Here is a 15,224-nt window from a genome sequence, read left to right as displayed (position 1 = left end):
GAAATGGAATAACAACAGTTTCATATCTTTTTGGATAAGAACATAACTAGGTCTGGATATATGGAAAAATGCAATACATATGTAGATATCTTAACTCTAGAACAGGTTTGCAAAACTCGTATAAGGGAAATGGCCACAGTGAGAAATTAAAAATAATTGCGGGCCACAAAGGAATAGCTTGCACACCAATACAACTGTTTTGCAGCTAATGGAGCGGTGACAGCTATGGAGCAGGCAGTGTCGGTGAGTCCTGCGGTTGTTGGAAGCACTCAGCAGCACGTCTGTCCAGGCGGTGTCGGCTGCAGTTCCTTCCTGGTGGTGATGTGTGGCACTGGTGAATTTACTGAGTTTTTTCAAAATGTTGTGGGCCCAAGGCTGCTTGGCAGGCTGCATGCAGCCCACAGACTGGGTGTTGTGCAGGCCTATTCTGAAGCCTTGCTCCATAAAAAATAGGAGGGTCTCTAATCTCTACTATCCAGGGAAACCCTGGCTTGATAGCCAAATATTGCTTTTAATATACAATGAAAATGTATTTTTCTCATTTTCTGCTCCACAAAGTGAAAGTGCATCTTTTATACAGTGATGAAAGGGCTGCATAGCAGGAATGGAAAAGTAGACAGGATGTATGCATTTGTCCTGAGTTCTTCCTCTTCAATTATGATATTAATGCCAATTTTGAGAACAAGGGCTAGTCTGGCATCATTCTGGAAAAAAAAATACCGTACTGTCTGTCTCTGTGGATGTTTTCCCCAGTGATTGCACCAACATTAAATTTCTGGTCCCCACTGTCAACTGCATTTTTTCACTTTTGCCATGTATGAAAAAATAAGTCACCTTGACACCTACTTAAATAAGCATCACCTTTTATTTTAAAAAGCTCTAAATTACATGCTGCTATTTCTTCTCCTTCTGCTGAAGTGTATGTACAAAATCTGCCCTTATTACTTTTCATATCGTGTTTACAAGGCAGGGCATTTTCATTAAGACTATATCATCCATTTAGCAAATATGTGTTTATGTGGAATATATTTGTATTAGATTATGTTTCATATTATCTCTTCTAAAGTTTAATTTTGCTTGACTCCTACTCAGCATTGTAGATCATACAATTATTCTGACTTCAATATATTTATATTACACACAATATTATAGTTGTGATTAGTGATATATCCTAGGGACTCTGTCAAACATCAATTAATAATTGGAAAGCCATGCAACAAGCTAGGTAACTTTGGCATAACTAATAGACCAAGGAAAGAGACATTCACTGCAGCTGTTTATACTAAATTGTACTTATGGATAAGTTTCCAATATGATGAAAACCCCATGATGTTTTAAAATAAATAGTTTACTCAACAGAAAAAGAATGATTTAGAGAAATCTTTCTCTGATATGTAGCAGACATATTATTTATATGAAATTTCTAAAATACGTAGAGCATATCACATACTCCAGAACAAAGTGGCTTCCCTAATAAATGTTAAGTAAGATGAAGGCAAAATCTTGCCCTGTTAGGACACCACTGTGACATCAGAATGTTAAATCTGTAAATGGTTTTTGAATAAAGACTTTTTGATTACATTTCTTTCTTATCTTGCCATATTCAAATGACTCTAGGCTGCATATTCATATATTCCTGGCAGCTTTAAAACTCTAGGCAGATTAGAGTTCTGGATAAAACTACATTACTATATGGGAAAATATTTGGAGAAACAACATATTCATATTGTCACCAGGAGTCAATATTAAACAAAGGAGAAGGGTACTTAATTTAATTGGTACTGGCCATATACCAGCAGTACACCAACTCAAGCAGTACATCAGTGTTGTGTATGTTGTTTATGTTGCAAGGCTGTTCATGCTTGCTTTTCTGACCTTTCTAGAATGTTTCAGTTATTATCCTCTTGCTACTCAGATATTTTTGTTCAGTTCTCAACTACCTACCTCAGTTTGCAGATTATATCTCAATTTCATCCTGAGCTTCTCTTCTCTATTAATTTATTAATGCAAGGCTTAATCACTATAAATATAGCATAAGGTATTACTAAAATAATGTAGCCATCCTTGCACTATCTGAGTAAATATAAAATAGTTGAAAACAAGAACATCCATAAAGCTAGAGACCTTTTGAAATCTGAGACACAGTATCAAAGTAACTTTAGAATCAATTAGCGAAACACCAAAGATGCCAGATTTTCAAACTCTTAGCCTTGGGAGTACATAAGATTTTGGAATTCTCAATGCCACTCACAAAGAATCTATAGTATTATGTCTCCAAAAATTATGCTCTATTTATCCCTAATTAACCCAGTAATTTTTTATCAATTCTTTATACACCACCAGGAAGTAAAACTTTTATGTATTTAATTAGCCAAAGCTGGAAAAATGCAAAATACAGTACAAAGAGTCTGAGAAAGTTCATCTACGTCTTCAGCTTACAGTAAAAATTATTTAAACATGTGTTTAACAAAGTAAGGTAAATATAATTACCACTGTTATCTTGTAGTACTGTAGGTTCTTAAAGAAATAAATGAATAACTATTTCAAGAAGCCCATGAAAAAAACTACTATTCTTAGGAATACTATTAATATATGCTTTCCTTAATATGTGTAACCTGTCTTTTCATGCACAATTTTAATTTTTTTGTAGATACTGAAAATATACAGTGATAACCCCTAGGCTTTTACATAGTCTCGTTAATGGGAAAGGATAACGTAAGTAGCAAAATGAATAGGGTATCTCTTCTAGTTAATTTTCAATCCTAGAAATTCATATAACAAATGATTCTAAGCACTACACAATGCTCAGGATGATTTTGCAGAGTAACTCTTCGATACATAAAAATTGTTATTCTCTGATCACCTTAAAGTAAAGTTCCTAATGTCCTATTTAAAGGACAAGTCCCATTTGAAACATCAATTAGTCCTAAATTCTATATTTCCCATATTTTTGATGAAGAAAATTCATGGATGGATGGATGGATGGATGGATGGATGGATGGATAGATAGATAGATAGATAGATAGATAGATAGATAGATAGATAGATAGATAGATGAGGTAACGTTACCACAATCTATGGAAAAAAACTTTGCTGACAACTGTGTTTAATTATTGGTTGAGTTCCACAATACAGTAAACTCAATCTAGTATTGAGTTTGGAGCCAATTTTGCACATGAGTTAGAAAGCCACAATACGTACATGAGATGTATTATTTGATAATAAAGATAATAAAAATGAAGACAATCATTCTTGAAGCAATATTGAATTTTAGTTCCATTCTGGTCTTGTCTTCAGTCTTCATCCCAACTCTGGTTTCAAGATCATCTTTCCAGCCTTGCTTAAAAATCTGTTTAATGCTTTGCATGAGAGATTCCCAATACCTGGCATTATCTACTGTATGTCTAACAGTTTTGGGTTTTTTGAGTCTCTTATTAATGTTTGAAATACAGAGATCCTTCAAATAATTCTGCTCTAAGCAAATGAGAGTTCTGTAATATCAGAATGCATGCAATTGAATAGGGAAAGGATCAAATACTATTAAACCAAAAATGACCAAATTTAAAAACAAACTAAATTGAAATTTCCATGAGGATTACTGCTCACTAAACCAATAAAAATCATTAGGTATTTTTTAGAGATTTCAAAACAAAACAAAATCTATGTGCAGAAAGCTTAATGTAGAATGACATGAAACATGAACCCCATATAACTCTCAATCCAGCTTTGTAAAAATGCAAGCATCTTTGCATAGTAAATAATACTTCTCCTCCTCAACACACTTCAAGTTGCTCTTCCCCCATCCATCCATCCATCTGAGTTTCCAGTCAATAAAAGCTAATCCTACTCAAATATACCTAGCCACTTCTGCTTTTTATGGCTCAAAAAGAAGCCACCATTATTCTGTTATCTACAAGCCATGGTGTGTTCAAGCTGCATCACACTACTACCACTTGACCAACAAAAATAATACTTATATTCTAATAAAACAATATTTATACTTTATTACAAATACTGAATTACAAATACTGTGATATCATTAAGACCTAAAGAGGCAATCATCTGAAAAACAGCATGATTAAAAATTGTTGTCAAAATAGATCAGCAGATCGAATACCCATAAATCATGACTCTGCTGTAATAGCTATAGTACTTTTGACTTGAGCATTTGCCCAGGTCAGCTATTTCAATTGTAATATATTCATGAGAGATGTTCAGTTATTTGGACAAACACTACTAAATTTCTCAAGATCATAAACAAATTTTAGCTTTTATAATGAAGTCCCATCCTCTGTTTGTGTACCTGCTTTCTATACCAACAATAATTTGCCACTTTAAGCTGGGGCATGTCCTCATTGAAAGTGGAAAAGCAGAAGTCAGTATATTGGGAAGTAATCTGCTATCTCCCAAATAAAACAGAGGCTACCAGAATGTCCATTCTCCAGAGGAAATTTCCCAGTGGATCCATGCTACTACTCCAGCTTATTAGAACCTTTCTAACATCAGCCGTTACCACTTTAACTGCCATCTTAAATGTGTTTTCATACCTTGCAATGAATGTTCCTTGTATACTCAGGAAATGGTAAGAGTATCATATTTAACAAAAAGCCATATTAAACAAAAGGAGATAGACAGACAGACAGACAAACAACTAGCAGAAATAATGTCTAGAAATGCAATTCTGTCTCATCTTTCAAACCTCCTCTCCCAATTTTTGAGTGCTCCTGAACCCATAGGCATTTATCTCAACCATGCTCCCATAGTTATTTCCAACACATGATGAACATCTTGATAACAAGGGAAGGAAGACTGTGTATATAAAATAGGTCAGAGAATACAATGATGGTCTCAAGAAACCAGAAAGACAGAGGAAGAATATCTCAGAAGAAAGAAAGATAAGTAAGCTCAAAAGGGAACTAGGTGGTATTTCCCATTTACTTACAAGTCTATCTTTATGGCTACATATATTCCCACCATTTGATAGCAATCATGTTAGCATTACTTAGTGAGTTATCATCTGAAATAGCCACACAGTATATTGAAAACATTATATTATAACTGATCATGAGAATATTAATTAATTAATTAATTAATTATGGTGATGACAGAGAGCTAGTTTGGTGTAATGGTAAAGGCACCATACTAGAAGCTAGGAGACTGAGAGCTATAATCCTGCCTTAGGCACAAAGCCAGCTAGGGTGACTTTGGGCTGTTCATTTTCTCTCACCTCTAGGAAGAAGGCAATGACAAACCACTTCCAAAAATGTTGCTAAGAAAACTTCAAGGACTTGTCCAGGCAGTCACCGAGAGTCAAGAATAACTCAGGCACACATTTATTTAATGGTCATATCAGAATGGTTTTAGTGTTTTGAATTACCATTCTTTACATTTGGTCTTACAATCTAAGGCAAGTGACCATGAGAATGTCTGCAACTGCAGCACATAGTTTGAAGTAAGACTTTTACTCTGACAAAGTTTGAGACTTTTCATAAATTGGAGCCAAAGCCCTGTCTCAGATTCTACCCTTACCCTGCAAACTACAAAACCTGAACAAGGCAGATCTCAGACCTAAACTTTAACCTTCCAAGAGGTGACTCTGGGCTCAATTCCAATCATTGTGGAATTTTGGGAGGTACTGACTTCTGTAGTTGTTGATTCAAGCTCAAGATTCTCTGGCTTGGAAGAGGAGCCCTAGCTATCAAATTCAGACATTGTGTATGTTTTCAATTCATCAGTGGGAACCGTGCATACAGTCAGAGTTGCCATATGATATAATCCAACAGTAAGACCCATCATATAATGGCCAATGATGTATGACAGTTATGTATCTTAAATCAGATTTAAGATTCACAAGAGAGAGATTTCCTTTCTGCCAGACCATCTGAAAACAAGTAACAGCTTAAAACCTAACAGTATCACAGCAAATAATTTTCTATGCAACAATTAATTAAAAATGAAGAAAAACTGACTTCTAAATTTAATTAAAATATTCATATGTCCATAATTTATAGAATTTCAACCTATTAAAAGGTTCTACACCAAGCATGGAAACTACTTCTTCCTCTTCTCTCCCATCAGTCTAGGATCCCTTGATGTGGTGGAAGTACTGATGGTTTGCAAGGATAGAAGGTACTGTATGGAGAGATACAGTGAAAAGTCTGGTATAAATTAGATTCAGCTATATTTCCTTCTCTTTCTCTTTTTTCTTTATTCCTTTGGCTTTTCTGCAAGTTGCATAACACTGCTTACCCAAAAGAAAATAGTATGATGGGTATGCATGTATGTATTCACAGATGATAGTTGCTATTATTGCTATACATTTCCCCCCCCCATGTAAATAACAATCTCGTTTCTCTCACAAATTTTTTTTTAAGGTACTATTGTTAACAATACCAATATTAATATTTAAAGACAATAATAGCAGACCAAGAGCCAGTTTGGTGTTGTGGTTACAGACCCTAGGCTGTGAAACTGGGAGACTGTGAGTTCCAGTCCTGCCTTTGACATGAAGCCAGCAACCTTTGACCAGTCACTCTCTGTCTCAGCCTTAGTAAAAAGACAATGCAAACCACTTCTGAAAAATGTTGCTAAAAAACTGCCAAAAAAAAAAACGGGGGGGGGGGGGGAGCTTATGAATAAACTAAACAGGAGTTTAGCCAGATGTTATTTGCCTTAATTAGAAATAAAATACACCTAAAGTATAAAAAGTATATACTAGAATGCCTAAATACATTATTTGAGAACTCTGCCTTGAACTAAATTTTATTTTCTGGAGATGTATTTAAATCAGACCTGGAAAATTCTGAGTAAGCTAATTTCCAAGCACTTCAACAAACAACACATTTTCAAGCAAAATCTGGGCAATCTAATTTATTTTAGGAAGCAGTTAAGAATGGTAATTTGACTGAAATAGTGCTGAGAAACAAAGCACTTCCAGGTTTACTAAAGACATGTAGACATTTAATATGCTATTGCCACGTTGGACAAGGCAACTGTCCAAAAACAACCAATTCCTTTTCAAAAGCAATCTCAAAAGAACTGTTAAAATTAGTAAATCTCTTCTGCAGATGAAATCAAAATACCATGGTCAAATATTTTAAAGTGTGTTGTTTTGTTAGACAGCACAAAGCCAAATAACTGAATAGTATTTTATGATGCATAATTATACAAGTCCAATGTGAAAAATCAATTTGTAGTCAAAATGTAGACAATATGATCTGTAGCACTCTACAAATTTGGTTCACGCCTCTAAAACGCTGTAGATTTAGTGCCCCTGCTCCTAGAAAAGCAAATCTGATATCCTTAACCTGATGCTTGTTCATTTCTGTTATCAATGTATCACATATCTTTGTAACCCAGTATGTAACAGAAAGAGGGACAATTCATGTTCTTTTGAGGTACATTATGTGAGTCTCTGAGATCATCCAAAATAAGCCAAACCCATCCAAACTCATGTCCACTGATTTTCAGTTTCAGTTTTAATGGTTTTTGTCTTCCTAATCAGAGCAAAGTATAGTCCATTATTCTAATTTATGTTACGTGGCTGAGAGGACGCATTTGGGAAGCTTATGAGTAAGGTAAGTGTGATAGCTCTCTCCCAACGTTGCTCCTAGCAAGTGGAATGTAGGCATGATAGTTTGGATACTGGATAGCCCCTTCCTTTGTGCCAGTAATTCCTTTTCCAACAACCCTAATCATTTCCTTTTATTGGTGGTTAATCTCCCTATACAGTATGTGGCTTCAATGGATGATCCCTAAGGTCTAACATTGTATGCATAATATACAAATTTCTCAGTCCACTTATCTATATCATGTATAACTTTATGCATTTTATTGTACTCCCTTACTTGCCTTCTTTCCAAGCTAGACAGACTTAAGTGTTGTATTTAGCAAGATGTTGGTGGGTGTTTATCAACTTTATAAATGATCAAAGTTCTACGATATGGAGAAAGATGTGCTAAAAATAAAATTATAAAATTATAATTTGGTTATGATGAAAGGAAGAGTGCTGTCAAACAAGAAGTTTTCTGATAAGTTGCAGTTTTGTACACTACAATTTACACCTCTATGAGCAAGTATGTAAAATTGGTCTATCCTGTTGGGAAACCATTATTCTACCACAAAATACAATTTAGTAGACATTAAGCTCAACAGGAAAAGCCCTGAAGCTTTCTTCATCATGTATTTTTTCCCTGCCCCAAGTATTTATGAAGGCTGCCAATGTATTGTTAAGAATATTAAAAATAAAGTACAATAAAGTCTCCTCTGATTTGAGCTTGACTCCTTGTGACTTCACTGACAGATTTGTGCAATTTTCTTGATAATAATTTGGAAGTGGTTTGCCATAACCTTCTTCTGGGATGTATTTTTGACTTTACAGTCTGCCCCACAGCTCTGACACTATCTGCAGGTCCCCTATCCAAGTACCAACTAGTCTCAATCCTACTTAGCTTCCAAGCCCAGACAAGGTCAGAAATGTGCTGCCACCTATCAAGAAAGCAAAAAAAGTTATCTTTACTAAATGTACTTATTTTTCCCATTCTGTTTCTAAACAATTTAACACACTTATCATGTATTTTTCCTAGCAGGAAATTGTATTAAATCTAGTCTCAAAAATTGAAAAGATGTAACATTAATACAAGGCCATCATGGTCAACTGCAGGCAGTTTTTTCATTCTTGAAAAGACAGACATAATATTGAAAAAAGGGGTTTATTTATTTATCCATTCAATTTATATAGCTGACCATCTCGCATACATGACTCTGGGCAGCTCACACACTTAAAAACAGAAAATAATGGTTACAAATAAACAAGCAAAATAAAAACCATTAAAAAACAATTAAAACAATTAAAACTTAATTTGTGGGAGATCATGTCTTAGGTCATATTTATGCAGAAAGATGAAAATTCAAAAGGGTTCACAAACTTTTAAGCACCAGTGTATAATCTCAGTGATGCAAAAGATTGAGCTTATTTTTAATAATGAACTTTGGTTCAAGAAAGCAAATTCTCTGCTTTTATATTTACACCCATATTCAGTGTTATTGTACACAAGGTTGGAAACTGATGAAGTAATTGAAATTTGAGGAGGCAGACTGAAACACTGAGTTATACCGCTCGCTCTTATACCTGTCAAGAGGGGTCATGAATCACTGTTATGACTTCTGATTCTCAGATCTTTGTGGGTGCGACAGAAAATGCTGAGCATGTAAATCAAACTATTTCTTTAGGGGAAAGACATTCACTTTGATTGGGGCCATCTAAACTGGAAGATATTGTCTTGCCATCATCTGAGTCAAAAAATGAATCCTGAACAAAACCTTCCTCCCCCCAGCTTTGCAGAATTCTTAGACTACAAAAATAGGCAAGGTCCTTTAAAAGTTCAGCCAGTTCCTCCAGAATGGGCAGAGCTAACTATAGCTGTCTATATAACCCTTTGGGTACTTTAGTGTTGCTGGAATAACATTTTTATATGTTCCTACTAAGAGAAAGCTTCAGCTAGTAATATGCACTTGGAATCCTGTTTACTGTTTTAACACTGAGGTGAATGCCGTATTCACTACTTCATTGACTTTGTTGTCAATTCTAAGGCTGGTTGCTGTACCTATTGTGATAAATTTAGTCTTCTTTATATTTAATTGTAGTCCCATTTTTCCACTGTGCTCCTTGACTTTCATTACTAGAGCTTGCAGATTATTTGCATTTTCAGCTACAAGAATAGAGTCATCAACATAGCACAGATTATTAATATTTCTTCCTCCAATTCTAAAACTACACTCATCTTCTTCCAATCCTGCTTCCCTCAACAGACAGACAGACAGACAGATGGATAGAGGGAATGAGTGATTATACAGCCTTGTCTCACTCCTGGAGCCAGTCTATTTCACCATATTCTGTCCAGGCTGTGGCTTCTTGTCCTGTCTACAGATGTTGCATTAGGGCAATGAGATGTTCTGGATTCCCATTTTCCTAGTCTTAGTCTTTTGCGTAAAATAAGACTTCACAAATTTGGGGAAAAGTTTCACTAATCCTCCATCTTCCAGAACTACCAAATAATGTGGTGGTGGGGGAGTTGTCAGTTCTGTAGGAAGGAGGCATATTTATTTATTAATCATGCAGGAGCTAGGGTTATTTATGCTTTTTAAAAAAATTAAAAGGAAGATGCTTATGCTTTTCTTTTGGAGGAATCAGAAATCTGCAGATGAAGAATACCCGTCAGCCCTACGAGGTAGACTAGATTGGGAAACCAACTCCACAGGAAAACTTAAGCTATAGTAACAGAATCATGCAAGTCTGATTGTGCTTTTCCTCTTCTCCCTCTTACACCCCAGGGAGTCAGGGAGGAATCAGTGTCTTTCTTCTTAATACTATCTCCCTTTCCAGGACTTAAAGAATGCTTCTGTCCTTTTTGTAACAGTTTCTGAATATCTGCTTCAAGGCCATCTTCCTGGCTCTCTATGTACAACTATATAACATCCCACCATGATTGGAGATGAATGACAAGCTGATCTATCTTCTAATTGTACATAAAGCCTCATGATGCTCTGATTTTAAATTTTTTATTCAGGGGGATCTTTTATCAGAGGGGTCAGGAAATCACACAACTGGTTCAAAGAGGCCCGATACTTTTCAACATTCATCAGAATAAAATGTGTTTTCTAATCCTTCCTGTTCACAGGAATGTAATGTAATAAAATTTCACACAAAGATAAATGTATATAGAAAAATGGATGAAGCAAAATGGAATGATACATGTTTTGAGGTTTCCAATATATATGTTTTGGGGTTTCCAAGGCCAACGCAGTACAAATCACTTATTTCAGCAACTGATCTATATCCTACTAAAACTTTCATTGTGTTTATCTGTTTGTACCTTCACATTAGCCCAAATGGTGCATTATACTGCAACAATTTTTGAATCAAGGTGGCTAAAATCCGCTAACTTAAAGAATGCATAAAAAATCTGGGACCCATTACTCCTGTGGAACTGAAATTTCCATGATGTTCAGACCACTTTTACTTCCAAAGTTGTGGCTGTTGCAGCATCCCCATGGTCACATGATCATGATTTCTGATGCTCCCTGCCAGTTTCCCACAAACAAAGTTAATGGGGAAGCCGGCAGGAAGTCAGAAGTTGCTCCTGCTCCCACTGTTTTTTTTGCCCACCCATAATCATTCTGTTTATCTGTTAAGGTAAGTATTGACTTATTATTGAAGTTCATTTGCCACTACAATTATTTTTCTATTTATGAAACATACCCTTCTTAGATGATCATGGGACTGTCCAGCATTGGGGTAAAAAAATGGTCAGTCTAAAATTTAATGTTCATTCTGGTCACATCAGACTGCACTACCTTTCTCTCAAAGGATGACCCAATGGGTCACACGGTTGTCTAGTTAACTATACTACTGTTGGACAGTATTTTAAAATCATGCTATTTTTTTAAGCTTCTATAAATAAAACCAAAATCATAGTTTATAAGTCAGTTATTAAGCTACTCTCAACAGCAATTATTTCTCCAAATCTTATAATATGATCTAGTTTAGTTTATGTTTGGACATTAAAAATAAAGAAGCAAAGAAACATCTATCAGTAAGATAACTAGGCCTATCTTAAGATCTGCCTGAAATCCTGTTGCAATCATTCTGTTTATATTAAGAATACTGACCTCTATTTTTGTTGCCAATCAACAGATCAACATACAGATAAGAAATGGCTGCATTTAAAGAAAATAGAAGACAAAATAGTGAAGCATTGAAATGAAATATTCACAAATAGCATGATCTGAGCATCAACTCAAATCAGAAAGATCTGATAAAATTTTGTAATACGCATTAAAACAAAACAGGTCAATAGATGCCTCAAAGAAATTGAATAATCCCAAATAATACATGCAGAATGAATGTATTATTCCCTATGTCAGTCTTTGATGTCACAAAGTAAAATTGCAGGTAAAAATGTCAAGGTTCATTTTCTGTCAGTGACAGGAAGCTAGATAGCCTTTAAGCAAGCAATGGAGACAAAAGTAGAATTGGGCATTAGTAAGAGCATACTAAGACATAGTTTGGTTTAACCATTACTGTTAAACAAGCAACAGTGGCCTTGTTCATTCAAGCTATAATTTTCAGTTTAAAAATTGCAGTGTCTGAATTCACACAACATGCCAAGCCCGAAAACAAATCACATTACAGTATGTCTTCATGTACTATGTGAACCAGCCAAGAGCTCTTAAACATAGTAGGACCGCACAAAATGGCCAACAGTTTTCTAAACCTTTCATTCAAAAGATCTGAATAATGCAGCCTTTGCTGAGTGCCATCTGGACGTGTTAAACTACTACACCTTCATCCCAGGCCAACATGGCCATTGTGCTGCTAGTTGGGGATAATGGGACATATAGCCTGATTCATTTGAAATGCACTAAGTTGGCTCAGTTATATTCTGTAAGAAGACAGAATAGAAACAGAAACGTCTCAGAATTGGTGTGAGTCAGGTGGCATATAAATTTAATAATAATAATAATAATAATATATATATATATATATATATATATATATATATATAAAAATAGCTACAATTAAGTGACATTTTTACTTGGATGTTCAGTATGCACAGAAGTGGCAATTCTAAAGAAAAGAAACCATCCAGACAATTCCAATATTGACTTCAGAAGCACCCTTTAAACAATGGCAACACGACATTTCTAAGTTTATACGGCAAGGGAAAAAACCAAGAATAAAATATAAAGTTGTATAAGATGTGAAAGAAAGAGGTGGTTTGGGTCTTCCCGATTTGAAATTGTACTATGTAGCTTGCTTTTTAGTATGGCTTAAAGAATGGATTACCTTGAGAAATGAAAAACTATTAAACTTGGAAGGTTATAATTTGAGATTTGGATGGCATGGATATTTGTGGTATGATAAAGTTAAAGTTAATGTGGACTTTAAAAACCACTATATCAGAAGATCTCTATTAAAAGTTTGGACTAAATGCAGACCACTTTTATGCCCTAAGATGCCGATGTGGACCTCTATACAAGAAGCCTTCTATAGAACTGAAACAAGAGATAAAAATAAATGGATGAGATACAAAGACTTATTAGAAAAAGAACAAGGAGAATATAAAATCAAATCAAAAGAGCAATTGGTTTTAGAAGGATATACTTTTCAATGGCTTTCTTATATGCAATATAAAGAAAAAATTTAAATTGATAAAGAATTTGGATTTGAACAGAATAAATCAGAATTTGAAATTCGATTATGTGAAACAAATGAACACTTAATAGCAAAAATGTATAAATTATTGTTGAGAGAAGAAATGGTTGAAGAACAAGTTAAAGAATGCATGATTAAATGGGCAAAAAATATTGGACATAATATACATATGCAGCAATGGGAAAATATGTGGTCTAAAGGATTAAAATTTACTTTATGTTATAATTTGAAAGAAAATTTTTATAAAATGTTGTATCGATGGTATATGATACCCCAAAGACTATCAAAGATGTATGGGACAATTTCCAACGTTTGTTGGAAATGTAACCAACAAGAGGGGTCATTTTACCATATGTGGTGGACATGTAAAATTGCAAAGAAATGTTGGACTCAAATACAAACCTTGAAGCAGAGCATACTACAAATATAGATTCCATTTAAACCAGAACTATTCCTGTTGGGGATAATGGATTTTCAAATAGAAAAACATCTTATTAGAATTACTCAATACATGATTACTGCAGCAAGACTTCTTTATGCACAATTTTGGAAAACCCAGACACTACCAACAATACAAGAATGGTTGTTAAAACTGATGGAAATGGCAGAAAATGATAAACTGACTTGCTTATTAAAAGAAAACTCAAATAACTATTACCTTAAAGAATGGAAACCATTGATGGACTATTTGCAAAATGCAGGTGGGGTGAAGCTAACATGGGGATTTGAAGACTAGATTATAAATGTAATGGGATATGTTTTGACAAAGAATTATTCCTATTTAATGTATTAAAAACTAGCACTTATGATAGTCTTATTATTCCTAAGACCAGAGATAGATTGGAAGTTATCTATTTTTCATATCTTTTTTCTTTTTCTTTTACTTTATCTCATTTTTCTTTTCCTTTTTTTTATAATTTGTATTTTCAATTTTCTTTTTCATTTCTAACTTTTAACTTTGTAACTTTAAAATTTTAATAAAATATTATTAAAGAAACCAGCCAACCTTTTTGAATTGATAAACTGCTTTTTGGTAAGGGTGGAAGAATATCATGTACAATAATGTCATTAGTTAGGGTTGTTATCCACTCTGCTGCTATCTATAATTCTCTTTTCCCTTATACAGATATAATTTTTGGAAGAGTGCCTTGTTTCGCTATTTCTAAATGTGGGGGAGCCAATAATTCTAATATATTTCTTTCTCTTCCCCAGCAATATTCATTTGAAGAGTTAACAAAAAGACATCTTCAGACGACAGAGTTGCGACTACAGTGTCTTCTTTTCTTTTCCTTTTCTTTTCCTCTCTCTCTTTCTTTCCGATAGTGCGAATGAAAAACGTCTTCCTTCACAGCACCTCCCCTTCTGGCATCCCCTTAAGCACTGCCCCTCGAGCAAAGGAGGCCTCGTCCCCGGGCCAGCGCCGCCTGACTGCGAAATGAGGCAGGCAACGAACTTGGAGACCCAAGGAGCTTGCGTCGGAGTGGCTGCCTGCCAGATTTGCCGGGGGAGGGCAGTCACTCTCCTTGCCCAGGAGATGGGAGCTCATCCTCACATTCCGAGGGGGAGGCCGTGGCGGGGCAAGGGGACTTACCAGGTTAATGAACGTCAGAAATTTCCAGCTGCCTCCATAGGTCTGGTGCGCTGGCATGTCAACGGCCTTGTAATTGCACAGGATGGAAAAATAAGAGAGGAGGATGGCGACCCGCAACACCTGTCCGGGTACGAGCGCCATGTTGTGTCCTCTTCCTAATTAAGGCCTGAGCGCCGAACGAACCCGGCGGTTAAGAAGCAACGGGCGCGCGCTTAGTTTGTGGCTGAAGATGCGCGCGTCCGGCATCCCGCGCGCGCCAAGCCGGGGAATCGGCGCGCGAAAAGGGCCGCGCGCGTCGGGCGCCGCCGCTCAGCGTTCTCCACGGGGCTGAAGGCAATGTGAGCCAAGGCCTAGATTTCTGGCATTTAGACCCACCCACACTACCCAACTTCCGGGGTGATTTTGCACGCCATGTTT

The 15,224-nt window shown here is 35.6% G+C and overlaps 1 protein-coding gene across 2 annotated transcripts in view; it reads right to left on the bottom strand.

The window, feature by feature from the left end:
• AIG1 (androgen induced 1) overlaps positions 1-15,141 on the bottom strand; it is a 110,701-nt gene extending 95,560 nt beyond the window's left edge. The window contains exon 1 of one of the 2 annotated variants that reach the window (XM_088141640.1): positions 14,808-15,141. In XM_088141640.1, the coding sequence (XP_087997766.1) occupies positions 14,808-14,948 (141 nt within the window). In that variant the 5' untranslated portion in view covers positions 14,949-15,141. The remainder of the gene's footprint in view (positions 1-14,807) is intronic. The other variant, XM_088141632.1, reaches the window with a different exon arrangement.
• Positions 15,142-15,224: the final 83 nt, after the last annotated feature.

This window comes from Python bivittatus, unplaced genomic scaffold, assembly GCF_059951505.1.
Source record: "Python bivittatus isolate LINGU-HERP-01145 unplaced genomic scaffold, Pbiv_v1 ctg000020_np1212, whole genome shotgun sequence".
NCBI classification, from domain to species: Eukaryota; Metazoa; Chordata; class Lepidosauria; order Squamata; family Pythonidae; genus Python; species Python bivittatus.
Note: the sequence above shows the minus strand (reverse complement) of the source record. Positions and strands in the feature narration are given on the sequence as shown.